Source organism: Meles meles, chromosome 16 (assembly GCF_922984935.1).
Source record: "Meles meles chromosome 16, mMelMel3.1 paternal haplotype, whole genome shotgun sequence".
NCBI classification, from domain to species: Eukaryota; Metazoa; Chordata; class Mammalia; order Carnivora; family Mustelidae; genus Meles; species Meles meles.
Window position 1 is genome coordinate 79,688,179 of NC_060081.1, and position 19,049 is coordinate 79,707,227.

Sequence of the window (19,049 nt, forward strand, 5' to 3'; positions counted from 1 at the left end):
GATTCAGGAGAGGTGAGCGGGGAAGAGTATGATTGTGGACTGGAGTATCTATCATGGGTAGGGAAGGAAAGAGGGACAAGGAGGAAGGTAACAGGTACAGCCAGACGGTGGTGGAGCGAGCAGCCCGGGCTACTCCAGAAAGCAAGCTGCAGGGGGAGGAAGGCCGGGGTGGAAAGGGCTTTGGAAAGGGAGATTCAGCAGGTGGCACCGACTGCTCCTGAGCAGGTCACAGCAGAGACCTGGGCTGGGTCACACACACACACAGTGCAGTGTGGGAATGTGTGTGACTCCTTGTAAGTCTGGCCAGACAGGAGGTAAATAGAAGTCCGAAAGCCGCATAGGGATCCGTGGGCTTTCAGCTCCTGAGCGGTGGTCACTGTCGGAGCAGAACTGTCACTGTCTCCTGACGCAGAGTCCCTGCTGCCCCTCCACTAACTGAATCCCTCTGCTCGTCTACGCTAGGAAAGCCGCTTTTCCCACTGGACTTAAATACTGGTAGTATTCCCACCCTCGGCCACCCTTCTGCAGGCCAGCAGTGGGGAGTAAGGTTGCTTTCTATCCTGCCTCAGATGTCTGATGGGAGAAGGATGTTTTGTTTGAACCAATATTCACCAAATAACTTTTTATTTGTAATACTTTTAATTTAATTTAAGTCACAGAGCATTTATTTCAACTTTAATATATAGTTAAAACATGTATATTTTTATGTCAGAAGATATTATTACAACGAGTACTAGGAGCTTAAAAAGAACCGGTGAAAACAGCTGCTTGAGCTGAGCCTTCTACCTACAGTGACGATGTCTCAACAGCGCAATGAGTGGAGCCGCAGCCGAATGCCCACGCTCTCCAAGGCATACTCAGAGCACCGGCTTCCACTCAGTTAAGGGTTTTAAATCCGAGCCTTTAGCCTTTCTCAGCATGCTGGATTTTTATCACATGTAGTATATTCTGAACTAGTAATACTTATATTTGGTCCAAACTGTATTCTTTTAAAAATATTTTATATGATAAACTTTAGTTTATTAAAGAAACTAGTTTTATGAGTGTAGTTAACTCGGTAAGATTTGTGCAACGTAAATATTACTACAAAAACAAGCAAATTCTTTTTACTGTTTGGTTTCCCCGAAATTTCCCTTTCAAAGAAGAGCAGTATGCTACAGGCAGAAGTCTCTGGAGGTTGGAGTCATGTTAAAGTGGTTCTTTCGCATCCATAAGGCGACATGTCTTTGGATATGAGGCTCCTACAAAAGCACTTTGGCCTGGGTGACATGTGTTTTTCTCTTTGTAGGGCTACTCTGGTATTTCCTGTTATACACAAAAAGGAATAAGTGGATAAAACCTGTTGATAACAACTAGACATCACACACGAACATTTCTTTGATGAGCCATGAACAATGACATCAGTCCTCTGCGTACATTAAGAAGCTCCTCTTCTTGCTAGAGCCGGGGTCGGGGGGAGGATAAAAATCACACTTAGATTTTAAATTATCACTGTAAGACCACCAAATGGGGGGGGGGAAAAAGGGCTATTACTTGGGCTTCTTTTTAAAACAATCCTTTTTGTAAAGATATTTTGTATTAGTGCTCATTCTATCTAATGCCTCTGCCGCCAGAATCTGTTCCTAGCTAGCTACAGAGTTCAGGGATCATCACTGATATTCTAGATCAACTGAGAGATCCAGTCTTTAAAACCCCAAATTGTTGAAACTTTTCTCTAGACTGAATTTCATTGGCCGGTCTAGTCAGTCAGCTCGTTCGCTTCAAGCTAAAGTGGCTCGGCTGCAAGTGCCTCCGCTAGTCCCCACCGTGAGCGTCTGCTGAAACTGGGCAAGTACATCACACGCATCTTTGTGTGCGGGCTACATTACAGGGTCCTAAGAAGGTCTGCCAACTCCGAGACAACACTGAAGACGACCTGCGCCCCCCTCGGGACTGCTTTTCCCCCACAGTGCAGCTGCTGGTCTACTAGACCTCAGGAAAGGCAACTACACTTCCATCCTCAAATCGAAGTAAAGGAAATCCTGTTGTCCCCGAGGCTCTGTCCTGACACACCTCCCGCAGAAGGCCAGCAGAGGTCCTCTGCAGGGCACCGTGCTTAGACATAGGACAAAGAAATCATTCTTCAGCTCATTTTAAAATCTACAAACTGATATTCTTTTTTTCCTTAGGAGGGACTCATAGTAAAATACTCATAGAGGTGATTAAAGTAAGTTTGCTCCCAAATTCTCACTTAAACAACGAAGAATCACTGGGCTGAAACCGTCTCTCAGACTAAAACGAAAGACAAGCCTGTGAAAGACTTGCCCCTCACTGGTGGCCAATCCACGTGAATCCCTGACCCAAGAGGGGACTCACCGTTTCCTTCAGGAGCCTGTCTTGGAGCATTTTCATGTTTTCTTTCATTGCACACATCTGTAAATACACATTTCATCTATGAAATTTACTGTAAAACTTCCACAGCAAAGAGGTATTGCGAGAGATTATGTATAAACACGTAAAAGCTGGTACCTCGGATGTAAAAACAGTGTCTTCGTAGTCTGTGTTGTAGAAGACATTTTTGTCCAGTGATGCTTTCAAAAGGTGAAGCCTAACAAAAGGAGTTACCTTTGTAGTTATCACTTCACATTGCATTGCTATAATACAGCGATTATAGTTTGATTAGGAACGTCACACTAACCTCTGCTGTTCACTTTTTTGATAGGCATTGAACTTCTGAAATGTCTTCTCCCAGAAATCCTTAATTTTAAAATACAAAAATTAACACTTGGATAATTACTCTACTCCCAATTTAAACAACGTGGCTATATGCTAAGCGTATTCTAGACACTGCACACTCTCTTTCAGGGTTTTCCCCTCAGTATCAAAGGCATTACTCAGCATAAGCTTCGGTCTATGTGTGTACATGAAATCTAAAACTATTTTCTGAAGAACAAAATTAACAGTTTTCCCAAGTGTAGCTCTTAAAAGCACAAACCACAAACTCCTTCTCCAAATCTTTTAAAGACTGTGAATCTTTTTCAAAATTTTCCAGCTCCTCTATGATGATGAATTGGAACTTGTCAAGTTTTTTGATCCTAGTAAAGAAACAAAATGAGATTATTTTTGTAAACTGCAGCATTCAGAAGTTTTCAAAAGAGGTTTTTATTACAGACCTATACTCCTGAATCTGATGGTTCATTGTGTTCAGATGTTGTTGAGCTGTTTTCCAAGATTGCTTTGTAAAATAATCCATTATTTTCTGGCGGATCTGAAAAATACTAATATTTAACTTGAAAACTCTTTACAAAATAATCTAACCAAGACTATGTTACGAACAAAGCCTTGACCATGCAAATGATTAAGAAGAATTCAGAAAAGTGACAAATGAAAACCTAAACCCAGTGTTCATAAATAAATCCAGTTGGAGCGGCATCTGGTTCCAACAGGAAGGTTTTGACTAAGGGTTTAATTGATCACTGGTTTTGTAAAGACACTGCAGTCTACATTATTTACAAAAATGCTACTGATTATAATTCTCTTCAGGAACAAAGTCAAAAGTCACACTCGGAATTGTTACCATCCTCCATGAAAACATGTTTGCTAGATGCAGCCGGACGCAGAACAGAATATATAAATTAGGGCTTCACTGTTGAGCCGAGTTTGACCTTTGATAATTAAAATGAAATGTACAGAATCTTAGTTTTAGAGAGAAGAAAAAGAGATGGGACTGGGGATAAAAGATGTTTTTCTGCACAGGTTAACAGCAGGCCGAGAACTATTCTAAACGCAGACACGTGAGGAAAAAGAGGTAGGTGGAGAAAACAATAATTAAAAATTGTTCTGGAAAGTATTTTTGCAAGCATCACCTCACTGGAGCCACAGCACCTAAGGCTCCGTGGGTGTGCAGACCTGGTGGCGCAGAACGAGCGGCCTGCACCCTTCCCAGCTGTGAGGACCCCTCTCCGGTCATCATCTCCCCTGAACCCTTCCCAGCTGTGAGGACCCCTCTCTGGTCATCTCCCCTGCACCCTTCCCAGCTGTGAGGACCCCCTCTCCGGTCGTCATCTCCCCTGCACCCTTCCCAGCTGTGAGGACCCCTCTCCGGTCGTCATCTCCCCTGCACCCTTCCCAGCTGTGAGGACCCCTCTCCGGTCGTCATCTCCCCTGCACCCTTCCCAGCTGTGAGGACCCCCTCTCCGGTCGTCATCTCCCCTGCACCCTTCCCAGCTGTGAGGACCCCCTCTCCGGTCGTCATCTCCCCTGCACCCTTCCCAGCTGTGAGGACCCCCTCTCCAGTCGTCATCTCCGAGTAATAAAAAGATGAGGCACGAAAAGAAAATCATTCAGAAAAGAAGAAAAATCATGCCAAGAGTCCAAATGGTAAGCAAACTGAAAAGGGAAATAAGACAAAGAGAAATGAATCTAGGAAAAGAAAGACTATGGATAACGCACAGCTTTTAGAAGAGAAACCTGGCTCCGAAGACAAATTACTCCCCTTTTCACCAGTCCATGAGGACCAAGGGAGTTAAATGGGTGTTTTGTTGCTAAAGGATCAAACCCAGCTGACAGTCTCGTAGAAAGGTAGTATCTTATCATACTATTGGGTCGAAGTCGTAATTTAAAGAACAGTAACTCACATGAAACTTCCTCCTGAATTCTGTGTTGAGGCCCTCGCACATCACCCCTAGCCCGGTGATCTCACTTTCCCAGCTCTCCCCAGGGAGAGAAAAGTCATTTGTTGATAATGGAGATACACTTCCAGAAACTAAAAAATGAAGATAATCAGATAAATTTAAAATATACATTATTACAAATTTAGTCTGAAACTAAACTTCATGAAGTTTAGAAGTCTCATGAAGCTGAGAACAAAGTCTTATTTTCAGATTCTGGGTGTGATCTAAGAATTATGACATAAAAGATCTCCTATTTTTCAATTTAAAACTATTTTGATTTCTAAAAAATCCTCTTGGCAATGGTAACAGTGGGATGGAACATTTTTGGACTGATCATTTTTTAACTCTTTCTATGTTAATAACCCAATTTTTGGTGACATACTGATCAGTAAATTTATATTCTAGTAAAGCTTATATGTGGTAATCAATAATAGAATCATAAAGGATATTTATCAGTACAAAACAGACCCTTAAAACCGTATTTTTCACAGAAAGTCAACTTTGTGATAAAGCATGACCCTTATTAGATTTATCCAGAGTTCCCTTTACGGAGGGGAATTTTTTTTTTTTTTTTTTGTGGATCATTTTAGGTCTAAGAAACCACCTTCCACAATAATTGCATTTGACAAAGGCATTTATTCTACCTACCTTTGTAAGTGTGATGATCTCTATCCTCAGTTTTAGATACTTTTTTGGGAAGCAAGTATACTCTCCCTTCTTCCTCTTCTTCCAACTCTATTTCATCAGCATTACTTAGATTATCTTCTATGTACATTCGTTTGCGACTAAGATGCTGGGTGGGGCCTTAGATAAAGTTAAAAAAAAAAATGTGCTACAATCTTGATTAAAAATACCGAATAATTTTCTTGCTTTTACAAAAAAACCCCACAAGCTTTCAATTATTTGTTTTTAGGCAATAGTGCATTAAGTTCTATTTTCCATCTGACTAACTCAATTGGTAAATGTTATGACTTAAACTATAATTCCCCGCAGTAGTATTTCAGGAAAGCTTATTTTTAAAGCAGGGCTAGGACTACAAACCTGACATGTGAGTAGAGTCACAAGGCAAGTCACACCATATCTGCTCTCTCTCTTCACTAGACAGCGATAGTGGAGATGCGGAATGACCTCCCTAAAACAGATATTAGAAATTGGAAACAAATTCTGTAAGTGCTCTTGGCTTCACCCGTGACCATCTCTCTCAAACCGGGAAGCAAGTGAATCGCAAACGTGGTCCATTCCTTTTTCAGGTAGTTTTGTTTCTACCCCTTCCTCTGCATCTCTACCACAACCACACATTGATGAAAATGCTTATATCCGTCTCAATCCTAAATTATGGCAATAGTCTTCAGCTGGCTTTCTTCACACTCTCCCGGTTTTCCATTCTTCCTTAGTAGGATTTCGATTTCTTTGAGTCAGGGAATGGGAAGCCACACAAAATAGAAGTCAAAACTCTTTTCTCAACCTACTTTTCAACATCTTTTTTGATCTAACCTGGAGATTTCCTGTACACAAGCTTCTCCATTCCAGTCAAGTGAGTCCTTTTCCTCTTCCATGAAAACCCATGCCCACCCCAGTCACCTTCCTCTACTTATTAGGTGGGTGGGCAGATACTGACCAAGCAGAACAGAAACAGAAACCTATCTACTGAGGTGGAGGTCGAGCCCTCCCCAGGCTATAAAATTCCGCCTTACCTTTCTGTGTTTTACAGGTTATTACAATATTTTTGACAATGGACTGATGGACTACTACAGTGGCACAAAGCTCAGCCAAATTTCTATATAATCATGAAACCCGAAATTACCAGTTATAACTATGTAAGTCAGTGATTCAGCAGCTATATCCTATTTAAGACCTTACAACTTCTCATTTTAAAAATTTCAACTTTTTTCCAACATCAAACCATGCTTCATACTTTAAACATCAGTTTTTCAGTAACAGTTAAAAGTATTAAAATACAATTATTATTAAAAAATAGTAATCTGATTTTTGTAAAAACAATCTTAGTTTAAATTGGATGGTTATACTATCCTTTAAACCACTATTGCTTTATACAGGATTTTCATTATTGTTTGCAAGTTCAACTTCCATTAACTTTTTTCTGAACTATAAATGCTTACATCTGAGTAGCTGTTGCAATTGTGTGTATCTTGTGTAAATACCACAGAATTTATATTTTTTCTATTCACAACAGTATTATTAATTGGAGTATGCCTGGGCTATGAATGAACAAGACATATACAAACCCAAAGGAAATTAGAAAATTATTTAAAGCCAAAACATAACAATATGAAACCCAAACTACTTATGTTTCGAGGGAATAATTCATTTGATGCTAAAATTCAACACCCATTCACAATTAAAGGGCGAAAAAAATCCTTAGACAACTAAAACATTAACTTGATCAAAGTACCCACCAAGAATGACAGAATAAGCATGACTATTGGTACAGTATCTAGTGAACATTATCCCCAAGGTCATAATCACCTTAACAATTAAAAAAACCCAAGTATAAGAACTGGAATGGAAAATGCAAAAGTTATCATGAGTGACTGTCTATCTGCAAAATCCAAGAGGCCCTAGGCAGGGAATTATGACAGAATTAGTCAAGGTAGTTGGAGATATAAAAACCAATAGTGTTTTGGGGCACCTGGGTGGCTTAGTGGGTTAAAGCCTCTGCCTTCGGCTCAGGTCATGATCCCAGGGTCCTGGGATCGAGCCCCACATCAGGCTCTCTGCTCTGCGGGGAGCCTGCTTCCTCCTCTTTCTCTGCCTGCCTCTCTGCCTAGTTGTGATTTCTCTCTGTCAAATAAATAAAATATTAAAAAAAAAACCACCAATAGTGTTTCTATGCAAAAGCAAAAAATTAAATACCCAGAAAATTCAGCAAAATACAGCAAAAAGAGAACCCATAAAACACAGGAATTAATCTATTTTCTTTGTGGAAGATTTGGCATCATTTTTTGGGAAATATCACCAAAATGTAGAGAGAAAAATATGTGGACAAGAAAGCTCAGTGTCGATCTTGGGAAATGGCAATCCCCTTAGACAAACCGTGAAATTTCCATGAGTGAGCAGAGGGCCCAGAGCATGTGAAAGTACAAGGAGAGGGTGGTGAAGCTCCCGGAGGCCCTGCTGAGGACAGCCACTGGGCCGCAGCACACAGAGCTCACCTGGCCGCTGCCGCCCCTGCCCCGCTGCCGGGGCTGGGCCCAGAGGAGCACTGCAGACGGCGGAGCCAGCAGGGCACTCAGGCATGATCCTGCACTACCTCACTGCCCACGTGCAAAGAGAAATCTTAGAAAGACTGAAAATCTAAAAGTTGAAAGGAATCAAAACTAAGACTTTTAACCAGGAAGGAACGGGACAGTAGCTGAGGGATTTGTTGAACACAAAGCCTGGTAAATTTTATGGTCTCATTTTTTGTCCTATGGAATTTTTTAATTTAAGTGAAAAGATAACATACTGGAAAAAGAATGTTTGGATTGTATATAACCAATATAGAATTAATATCTAAAATATTTTAAGAACTCCTACCAATTTATAAGAAAAATCAGAAGATACAAAAAAAATAGGCAATTCACAAACCTGTCAAAAAAGATGAAATACTGATACTGTTAATCAGTAAAATGCAGAATAAAGTTCCTCACTACACTTACAGATTGGCAAAAAGAGAACCATCTGGTCACAGCCGGTTAAAACTGTAGAGAAATGGGACGGTCACATACCAGTGCTGGAGAGTGCAAGCTGGCGGAAGTATTTAGATAACAAATTTCCGATATCTAAGAGTCAACAGTCAATGGGAAACAAATGGCAGTAAGTATGTGACAATTAAAATTCCAACTAGCACTGAGCAGCATAAAAGAAAGTGGGCAGGGGATTATCCAGGTTTTGAGATTTCAAGATGGAGTACTGCGGGGAAGAAGGAATCAGGGAAACCAAGGATGGCAGAGCATTACTGACATAGGATGCTGGGATGATGATCTCGTGGGGAAGCGGTGTTCAAACTGTGGCTGTAGGAACTGAGTCTTGCAAAGGTGCCTTGGGGGTGACTGGGGAGGGGGGCCGAGGAGGCGAGGCTGCAGACCTCCTGTGTCTGCTTTACACAGCAGAGCTCCCTGTCCATCGGTTTGGCGCATTGGTGCTTTCATGAGAGATGTTGTTAGAAACAAGCTCTGTGAGGACTACTGGCTAGCCAGAATAAAAGGCCCTTACATCCCGGTAGGAATACAAACATTAAATTACAAATGGTAGGACAGAAATTTGGTGTTATCAGAGGTTTTAGTTCGCAGCTGTAGATGTACTGAACTCTCACTAATTCCATCCCTGTACACAGAGGTTAGCACATATCAAGAGAAGAATGTATTTGGGTATTTACTATGTATCAGGTATTAATGCTTGAATAATCAGACTGATTTTTCACAGCCCCACTGCACAGACGAGAAACCTGAGGTGCGGAGGGATTCATTAACCTGTAAAATGTGACACCGTTAGCAAAGAGCGGAGCCAGGATTTGAATGCCAGTCTGTCTGACTCACGACTCTTCTGCTATACCCAGTCACGGTAAACTATAGTATCGTGGCAGTCAGTTCTGTAACTTGATTACTGCTTCAAAATTCTAACTTAACCCATTTATACAACCCAAGCCAAGAACAAGGGGGCAGTGGAGGCGGCGTGGGGTCTGTAAAGTGGCAGTGAAGTATCCACACCTGCAAACTTCCTTGGAGGCACGGGTGTTAGCTGCCCTCCCTCGCTTGGACCGTAACTGCTTCCTGTCTTTAATGTCTTTTTACAACCCCATGACCATACCTACATATTGAGAAAAAATGGTATACACATATATAAAGAATTTTTCCTGTATCATTAAATTTGTTAATATTCATTCAGTAACTATGTGATTTGGACGTACAGACAAGTGAGTAGCGCCTCTGGGGAGGCGAGCCCTCCTGTCCCAATACCAGCAGCACGCAGTGCTTCGCACACCAGCACCTCCTTCCTCCTGCACAGCCCCTCACTAGTCTAGGTTTCACGGAGGCTATTTTCCTCATCAGCAGGTTACTCTTCTCCCGCAGACCACACCCAGAACCTTACGTTAGGTGGATAAGCAATGTATATTTAATTAAGATTAGAAGGAAATGATTTACCCCTTTCAGATATATCTGATAAGGAAAAAATAATGTATATTCTTACCAACAAGAAGGATCGTGGAATTGGCGAGCAACTTTCTCTTGCACATAAATTTTTGTCACTGTTTTTGGGTGACATTTTTGGACCTGCAACTCCATTTTTACTGCTCAAGGATTCAGGGGATGAAGTTTTTGGAGAAGGTGACAGGGAGTTTGTTATACGGTCATAATCCTGAGTAAAATTCCTTTCTCTTATTTTCTTTATACCTGCATTGCCTCACAAAACACAAAAAATAGATGGCAAGTATTATCACTGGTGACTGCTTCAGAAATAGTACGATTACATTCTAATATAATAATTAACCAAATCCTCAAGTCTTATCTATATTTAAATAGATAATAAATCAAGACCAATTTTTAAGACTGAAAAATACTATAGTTCAATTTAAAATGCAATCGTAAGAACTTTCAAAAGCTCAAACAAAAATATCTGTGGTATGAGCTACTCTGTGAAGATCAACCCAAGTATTGTCTTGAGTATTTTGACATCATAGCCTGTAGTCATATAGTAAAGCCACAGAATTTTCTAGTTGGAGATGGCTTGGGAAATCATCTTATCCCAATCCTTCATATATAGATGAGCCAATTCATGGCCAAAATAAGTCTCAGTGTAAATGAATTCTCAGGCAGTTTTCAGGTCGAATAAGGGCATGTCCATCTGTCGTCCAGTGTGTGGTTATCTGACATGACAGTGGTCCTGAGCACTTTGGAAATATTCTAAAAAAGAACAAAATAGCTACTTTGGAGGAAGTATATGTTAACTTATTTAAATCCTGTATTTTAACTGAAAAGATGGATACTTGGAAATGTTTTAAAATATCTTTAAAGGGAACTGAAAAAGATAAAAGTACAAACTTATAGTTTCTGTGCTAGAAAAGTGTGTGATGTGTGTATGTGTTTGTGGGTACTACACACCAGAGCTCCAAAAAATATGAATATTTGTCAGTTATTTTTAAATAAAAGCAAACCTCAAATCATGAAGATAACCTACTATGGGTCCACAGAATGACCATGATATTCCTTAGAGACTTTTGTCAATGAAATGTAAAAAAGAGAAAGTAGAAATCCCCACCATTATTTTCACGTTATTGAATATATTTGGGGACTAAAAATCTAAAAGTTTATTCAGCTTTCACATTATAATTTGTAAATATACATTAAATATTTTCCACATTGAAGCATTTGATCTTTAACTTCCTATCATGAAAGACATGGGTGTCACATGGACACTGTCCTGATGTCTACTTCACAAAGACCAAGTTACCAGCACTAACTAGTTCAAAAAATGAAGTTTTAACTACCTATAATTTTGAAGGGCAAGTTTAAGATTAATCTTTAAACTGTATTTTCACACAATTAGAATCCTAATAGAAACTTATTGAATATTTAAAAGAAAAAAATGATACTGACATCTCATTACTTCTATAGATGATGGGCTCCCAGATAAGGATATAGGAGATAAGTCAAGGTTATTATCTCTTATAGCATCTTTTAGGAGAGATGAATTTTTCCATTCTTTTGATATATCCTTTTGTGTTTCAGCAGAGAAGGTGTTCTGTTGTTTCTTTGGCAGTTTCATGGTTTTGCTTCTGGAATGGATATTCTCCTCCTAAAGGTATTGATAACTTTCAAATCATACTTGAATACAGATAAGTTATACTTAGGCATATAAAACAAATTATGCTGAAATACCAAATATCTTCTATTACTATTTACAGGCATAACAGGGGCCTCAACATGAGTAGTGAAGGACTGTCTAATATATTAGAAGGCCTGTGACAAATTCACAGGAAAAAATACGAGGACTATAATAGCTTATATACCAAATGCTGTAAGGAGAAAATTATAATCGGTTTGGGGAAACCAGAAAGAGTTCCTGGATTTCATGGCACCTGCCATGCTTAGGAGCTGTAAATGAAGCTGCTGAAGGAAGACCTACCAAGGCCAGGGGCAACCCCTGACAGAGCCCAGGAGGCGGAGAGGCACGGGTTTCCCTGGGTCTGTGCGCTGGTGCCGCAAGCCCACCTCGGGTCCCGTTAGGGAGTCACGGGCTGTTCCATCTGTTTCAGCTCTGGGAACACGCCAGGGGACAGGGGCAATGAGCGTGCAGAGGTATTCTGATGCACGATTTCACTGCACGTAGATTTTCAGGGTTTTTCTTTGAAGAGGGATAAAAGGAGAGGTGGCTTGGGAAGACAAACAGCTTTATGTATAGTAAATTGAAGTAAGAAGTGATAGAAAATGTGGAGATAAGTCACAAAGTCCTTAAAGTCTTCCAAGTAAAGGATAGCAAGGTCATGAACAAGGGGAGGTGGAAGTTTACGGATGTGACGTTAGCGCAGTGGACTAGTTGAGACCTACCTTTAGCGCTAGACTCTCTGGTTCACACCTTTGTTTTACCGCCTCCTACCTGTGTGACTTGGGCAAGTTCCTCTATCTCTCTGAGCCCTGATTTCTCATTTGTAACGTGAGATGTCAGTACGAGTCCTAATCACGTATGGGACGTGAGAGATTTTAAGATGTTAAAGACTTGGCATAGCTCCGGGCACACTGTAAGCACCGGGTGGTGGTGGTTGTTGCTTTGTTTTTTTGCTTTTTACTTTGTTAAAAAAGCTTTCAAGCACAGCTGGCTAGGCACACACAGGTAACTTTCAGGACAGAAACCGGGCAGGGACACAGGTTGGGCAGTGCATAGGAAGAACCTCAGGTCCATTCAAGAGAAAGATTCACAGCTTCCCAACAGCCTGCACTTTCTTGAAGTAAAAATTTGGAAAGATCAAGCACTTCTCTAATTCAAAGATATTATCTTCAAGTTATCATTTTCCTAGAGTCAAACATCTGTTTTATAACGCTAATGCCAACTTCTCACAAATTTACATATTGCCTGAACATCAATTTTCAGTCTATAAAATTTCTCATATAGAAGGTTTCATCTTAAGATGTGACAAATTTGACATTTCTGCAAAAATATATTGTTTAGTATTTTCACAGGCTTTTCAGAAATTTTTTTCTGATTTGTATCTATTTACCTTTACTAGCAATTTTTCCTTAAACAAATGTGAAAATTCTTGTTCACTCTCTGATTCTGAATTTGAGAGATCTTTATAATTTTTTTTGGTTTTTGCCGCTCTTCGTGGAAGTCTGGTTCTCCCATCTGGAACTGTCTCCGCTACCTTTTTGGTGATGCTTTTGTTGGGTGTCTTTAAGAGAAAAATTTCTGAATTACTAGGTCAGTATTTGAGATATAAGAAATATAAGCATTTTCTATAAAACTGGCACTGTGACAAGAAATACATAAAATATTTGTAGGAATAAAAAGGATTCCTGATTAACATTTTTGAAAGATGGAATTTTATCTTTCCACCCAAATATCTTCTTTATTACCTGTCAGTAAAGCTCTGGGAGGTCTGGTATATATTACCTAACTTACATAAAAAAGAGAAGGAAAGGAAAAAAAGAGAAGCAGAGATATCAAAAGTTCCTATAACTACAGAATAAAATAGACCTAAAACAGGCCAACATGATCCCAAAAGGCAGAAGGTAGGAGGATACATGCAAAGGCTAGAACAATTATGGAAAAACAAGTAACAAATAAGGATAAAATTATGAGACGAAAAATGAAGTTTTTACATGACAGAAGAAAAATAATATTAAAGAGATGTTTGAACACAAACTTCTTGACTTTACCACTTTAGATCTTGGTTGTCCCCTTTCTAAAGATGGTTCTGCAATTCAAGAAAATAAGTTTTCAAATAGATATGAACTGGCATTAAAATTTATTAGAATATTTTTGCATAGAAGTTAAAATCATAACAAGAATATATCTTTAAACTCATTCAAAAATTTAAATTTCAAGATGATTTGAGGCTACATTGATATTGATAACTTATTAATGTTTGGTAGGATATGAATTACCAATTTCCTTTCTCCTCCTTTACATCGTAAAATTTTTAAACATGCAAGAGAATACATAAGTTATAATGAACACCTATATGCATCTACCATTCAATTTAAGAGCTGGATTATAAGCAGTGATGTATGTATTTATGTGTATTTATGAGCATCTCTATGATGCTCAATATCCCCTCTGCCAAAAGGGAATATTTTCATTATATTGAATTGTTTCTCATTCACTTGGTCTTAAAAAAGAAAGTTTTACTTCACAGATATGTATCCTTAAACAATATAGTGAGCTCTATAAAACAGTATCATCTCATATGTAATATTGTATCGTTTGCTTTTTCACTATGGTTCCTAAGATTCATCTATATTACTGAGAATAGCTTCAGTTTCTATTCCCTTTTTTGCCTTTCAAGCACAATCAACTTTCTAAATATTCTCTGAAGCCTAAGAAACTACCCACGCCAAGGAAGCAATGAAGTTCTCGGAGAAAGGTCTCCAATCCTGGCAAGAAGCCAGCCCCCACACACTGACTGTCATCAAACAAAATGTCACTCAGAAGTTCAATTTTGGAAGTATTTACTGATGACAGTATTCTAACCTTGAATGGTCTCCTCAAAATCTCTGATTATCTACTCTCTGTTACAAGTGACTGTAAACTCCCTGAGAACACGTGAATCTTCTGTTTCCCCTTGGCTTAGAACACACTGCTTCAAAGTCCGGACATGTGACCAGACGCAGTGCGTCTTCCACCATCTTCCCCCAAGTCTGATCTGTGTTCCAACTACCCCCCACCACAATCCCTGCACTCACACATGAGGCTCTTTCACACTTGTCTCTTTTATAGGAGACAAGACTGTTGCTTCTCTCCCACCTGTACAGGACAGGCCTGATCTGTTTGCAAGATGCAACCGCATTTATGAACACATGCCAAACTTCATTTCCATATTTCTGTTTTTACTTCTATTTAAGTCATCACCTGCTCCCCCTGACATATGCACAAAGGTTACTATTGGTTATTTTTATCCTGCCCTAAAAGCTGATTCCCTTAAGATACATATCGATTTAAAAGTTCAGAGTATGCTGTCTTCTTTTAAAAATGGAATATATGAAATCTTTGTGTTTTAGTAAACAATCCAGGAAAATGGTCATTAGGTCTAGCTAAAAACCCGTACCTCAAACTCTTATCCAACGACTTCAAGAGAGTCACTAGACAAAGCAGAAGCCATATGCTGGGAAGATAACCTGTGGGGCACCCAGATGGCTCAGTTGGTTAAGCAACAGCCTTCAGCTCAGGTCATGATCCTCTCATGTTCTCTCTTTCTCACTCTCTCTCTCCAATAAATAAATAAAATCTTAAAAAGAAAAATCTGTGGAAGGTATTTCTGCAAGAAAATTGTTTTCCTTATAATATATCTTTCTATGCATTCTATGTGGATTCCTAAAAAGGATATGTGTGGGTGTGACAGGGAATGGGATGTCCAAGATTTGATTTTTGCTTAGAGTGTTGGTTTCATGAGTACTTAATAATACATCATTCACAATAATTGCTAAATAACTGAATAACAACAGTAGGCCATGAGTAGACAAATGAGAGGATGCATGAACCAAAAAATATGACAGTCATATTTTGCATCTGTAAGATCCTGGTAAAAAAAGTAATTTATATAGAACCATATTACCAAAAATGAGAAAACAAAAAACAAAATGACTGTAGTGTTGTAGAGTATTTGCTCTGTTCTATTCACAAGGCTGTGTAGTTGCAAACACAAACTACATATACAATATACTTATCAACCAACAAAGCATTTCATGTACTTGAAATGGTAAAATCATTTGCAACATCTCTCTAAAAAGTGATTTCTTACTTGATTTCCCACTTTTAGGTTTCCTCGTGTTTTTATTTCTGCTATAGTCTATTAGTTGTGGTTTTGACTTTGGTTCCTTTAGCCAGCTGACATCAGTCTTGCTGTCATCACATCTGCATTCTGTGTCAGTATCACTAAAAAGATTTTTCTTTTTAGGATTTGTTACAATCTACAAAAAAAAAGAAAAAAAAGAATCCTTGTAATAGATGAAGAAATGTGTCTCATTATTACGCTATATAAGGTAAGTTAAGCCAAAGCAAAACAAAACCAAACGAAACCAAAAACCAACCTTAAGCAACAGAAAAACTAACTTCCTAATTTTTTGGCATACTAATCTACCTGGCATTGAGGAAAACATATCTAGAAAGTTACTCAGAAATCCAGATCAGCGACCAAGATTCATATTTCGTTGTTAAAACTTCTTACTCCCACAGAGACATAAGCCAATGTCATCAAAGAAGTAACTAAAGCTGTCATATCTTCTATTACTACATGATTACAAGTGGCTCAGAAACCATGCCAAAGTCATAGTGGGCAGGTGGATAATCTCACAGAGGGGGAAAAATTCCAAATGATTTTGTTTTTTAGATCTGTGATCATCTTTGGCATTGGAACATTATTTTTAAAATACTGCTGTTAATAGGCATATTAGGATATAACTTACACTTTTATCTTTTGTTTTGAGAGAAGTTTCACGTTCATCATGATTCCTTAAACCTATCCTTAAACAAAAATATTCATTAATTTTAATTAACTTTAGTTATTTGTTCTCTTAAGGTAACATATACTGGACAGTTAGACATTACTAATTCACTATATAATTCTGGCCAAGTTGCTTATGTTCTCTGACCTCAGTTAATTATAAAAATAACAAGGTCAGATGAAAGGACTAAGTTCTTTCAGCTTTATCATCTAAGAGACACAACTAATATTAAAAGTACACAGAATCTGCACATTAATTTTAGAAGCAAAGGCTGAAATATTAGAAATATAATGCAGGTAATCACGGCAGTAGCAGTTTTTATTCTTCTCATATGTTAAATACTCTCAGACAAACTGGGAGGAAATACTGAAGACCCAAGAACAACTGAGAAGTTTATTTTAATTATCCATCTAATTATAATAAGAGCACCTACAGTTTTATTGAGTTATCCACACAGGCTTCGGTAGCTGTAGCTTGAAATTCCTGGATCTATATTGTGAATAAACATTAAACGCTTTTTCTTAGTGTTGAAATAAGGTAAACAAAAATTAAAGTTATAGTTTCTATAACTTTCATAAGATGCAGCAATAAAATTAAGTTTACTAAAGTATTTTTTTATTTAAGAAGAAAGCTAATACCATAAAATATACTAAAAAAAATAGGAGTAATTATTTTTAAATTTCTAGTATCCAGAAGGAAAGTGATTTTCTTGATTAGTAGTGTGAGTCCCACCCCCATGCCCCAATTACCAATTTTTCCTCTGCTTTAGTCCAGAGGATTTGAAAGGAAACCAAATATACCTAAAATGGTGCCAAATAAATTTTTAAAATATTTTAAACTCTTTCAAAGCATATCCACAAGAGAATGGAAACCAAAAAACATACACTATAATAACTATATGGTGAATACAAAATAAATACTAAATACAAAATACTGATTTCTAGCTTACTCCAAGTTTTATAATAGGCTCATCAGCTCCATTCAAATTAAAATTGTAAACATCATTCCTGTAAAAATGAAGAGAAATATTAACTCTGTTATATAATAAATACATTTTCTTCAAATATGAATAAAACTAAGATCTATGAAAAATCACTTACAATGGGCATTCAGAAGTAACATTAACAAAAGTAGTCTTCAGTTGTCTATAACTTTTTTTCTGAACCTTTTCCTAAATACAAAAGAAGTTTATATAACATTCAAACTTGTACACTAGTATACTTGGCAAACAATATATGCAATTATATTTTCATATACTTTCTACTTGTTTCTATTCATGCTTTACATCTGTAACCATTTCTTTAATGTAAACTGAATAAAAGTATTACAACATCCACACCAATAAAAATTTTGAAGACTTTAAGTACTAAGAACATAGTTGAAAGTACTGTAAATTAAATATAAAACATAAGGTTCCTACATCTTTCTTTGCACTGACACTCCTGTACACAGGTAAACGCTATCCTATAAGCTGAACCTTATAGCGATTTTAGAAACACAAAACAAGCATGTTTCTTTTTTTCCTGGACTCATTTGCTTTAAAGTCTGAGAAAAACTTTGGAGGAGACTAAGGTTTATGTAAAATCACTATTAATATCACTAAATGATTGATTACTGAACAGAAATACTCTGAAGTCTAATAAGTTGGAAATACTAAAACTATTCATTTTAGTTGTTATTCATATTAAATTTTATTCTGTATTTTGGCTATTTTATATATAACTATTTGTATTTTTTCAAAAAGTTTATCCCCTAATATATTACTCCTCTGATCACTTATCTCAGTTATCCTTTCCAGTAGGATTTTTACCAGCGTTTACATACACCTGTTCAATTCACCTACCGTGTACTAGCCTGCATTAGGTATTAGAGAAGACACAAAAAATAAGCCAAAATAATAAAAAGGATACAAAAAAAAGCAAAAGTGTTATACAGAATACAAAGATGATTCTAAACAACCCATGCTAACAGAAGACAAAGGAGAGATAAAAACTGCAGCAGCGAGTGAAATCTCGAACAATGGTACAAAGAAATCAGTGTGTAGATTCAGAATTCTTGCCCATTTGGATTTTGAGTCAGGACACCTTGGAAGTTTTTAAAAAGAAGGCAGACTCTGAAGCAAGACTTGCAAGGAGGAATCAAGTTTTGAGGAGCAGTAGAAATGCCAGAGTGCGTGGACTCAGTTCAAAGTGCTTTCTGAAGAGGGGAAGAAAGAGAATAAACACTTGGAAAGACACTCGAGGGAAGCTCAAGTTCTTCTTCAGCTAAAGGAGACAGGCATAGGGAGCTAATACTAGGAAATAAAGACAGACTTTCACAAGCTGGCCTGAGTCTCCACTTCGTAAGCAACAGGGACCAAAGAAGGGATTTTGCACAACGGATAGGCGTGACTGAAGCTGTGTGCTTTAGAAAGAAAAAAGCTCCTTCTGAACAGAAGGACAGGTCGGCAAGAGAAACGCTAGATGCAAAAGAATCACATAAAGGCGACTGCAATCATCCAGGGACTGGAAATCAGAACTCAAACTAGGAAAAAAGAGTTGCATAGGCAGCAAAGGGGGTATTTAAGGAGAATGTATTAGACAGTGAGCCTCAAAACTTGAAATTAAATGCACAGAAAGTAATTCTGAGGAGTAAATCAAAGATAATTGGTATTTTAAGCCTGAATAAATGCTAATTTTTTAAACAAAAAATAGAAACTTAGGAAGGATCTTATTGTCAGAAGAGATGGGATTAGCTATGA

The 19,049-nt window shown here is 38.0% G+C and overlaps 1 protein-coding gene across 1 annotated transcript in view; it reads right to left on the bottom strand.

The window, feature by feature from the left end:
- Nucleotides 1-679: 679 nt before the first annotated feature.
- Nucleotides 680-19,049, bottom strand: part of SYCP2 (synaptonemal complex protein 2) — a 70,014-nt gene continuing 51,644 nt past the window's right edge. Inside the window, exons 26-43 of the mRNA XM_045980152.1 lie at nucleotides 17,410-17,480; nucleotides 17,259-17,316; nucleotides 16,743-16,798; nucleotides 16,271-16,328; nucleotides 15,607-15,775; nucleotides 13,526-13,563; nucleotides 12,868-13,038; nucleotides 11,249-11,447; nucleotides 9,843-10,045; nucleotides 5,694-5,784; nucleotides 5,301-5,456; nucleotides 4,617-4,744; nucleotides 3,153-3,247; nucleotides 2,975-3,074; nucleotides 2,678-2,736; nucleotides 2,509-2,587; nucleotides 2,356-2,412; nucleotides 680-1,437 (exon numbers count right to left, since the gene is read on the bottom strand). Of these exons, the coding sequence (XP_045836108.1) occupies nucleotides 1,360-1,437; nucleotides 2,356-2,412; nucleotides 2,509-2,587; nucleotides 2,678-2,736; nucleotides 2,975-3,074; nucleotides 3,153-3,247; nucleotides 4,617-4,744; nucleotides 5,301-5,456; nucleotides 5,694-5,784; nucleotides 9,843-10,045; nucleotides 11,249-11,447; nucleotides 12,868-13,038; nucleotides 13,526-13,563; nucleotides 15,607-15,775; nucleotides 16,271-16,328; nucleotides 16,743-16,798; nucleotides 17,259-17,316; nucleotides 17,410-17,480 (1,866 nt within the window). The 3' untranslated portion in view covers nucleotides 680-1,359. The remainder of the gene's footprint in view (nucleotides 1,438-2,355; nucleotides 2,413-2,508; nucleotides 2,588-2,677; nucleotides 2,737-2,974; nucleotides 3,075-3,152; nucleotides 3,248-4,616; nucleotides 4,745-5,300; nucleotides 5,457-5,693; nucleotides 5,785-9,842; nucleotides 10,046-11,248; nucleotides 11,448-12,867; nucleotides 13,039-13,525; nucleotides 13,564-15,606; nucleotides 15,776-16,270; nucleotides 16,329-16,742; nucleotides 16,799-17,258; nucleotides 17,317-17,409; nucleotides 17,481-19,049) is intronic.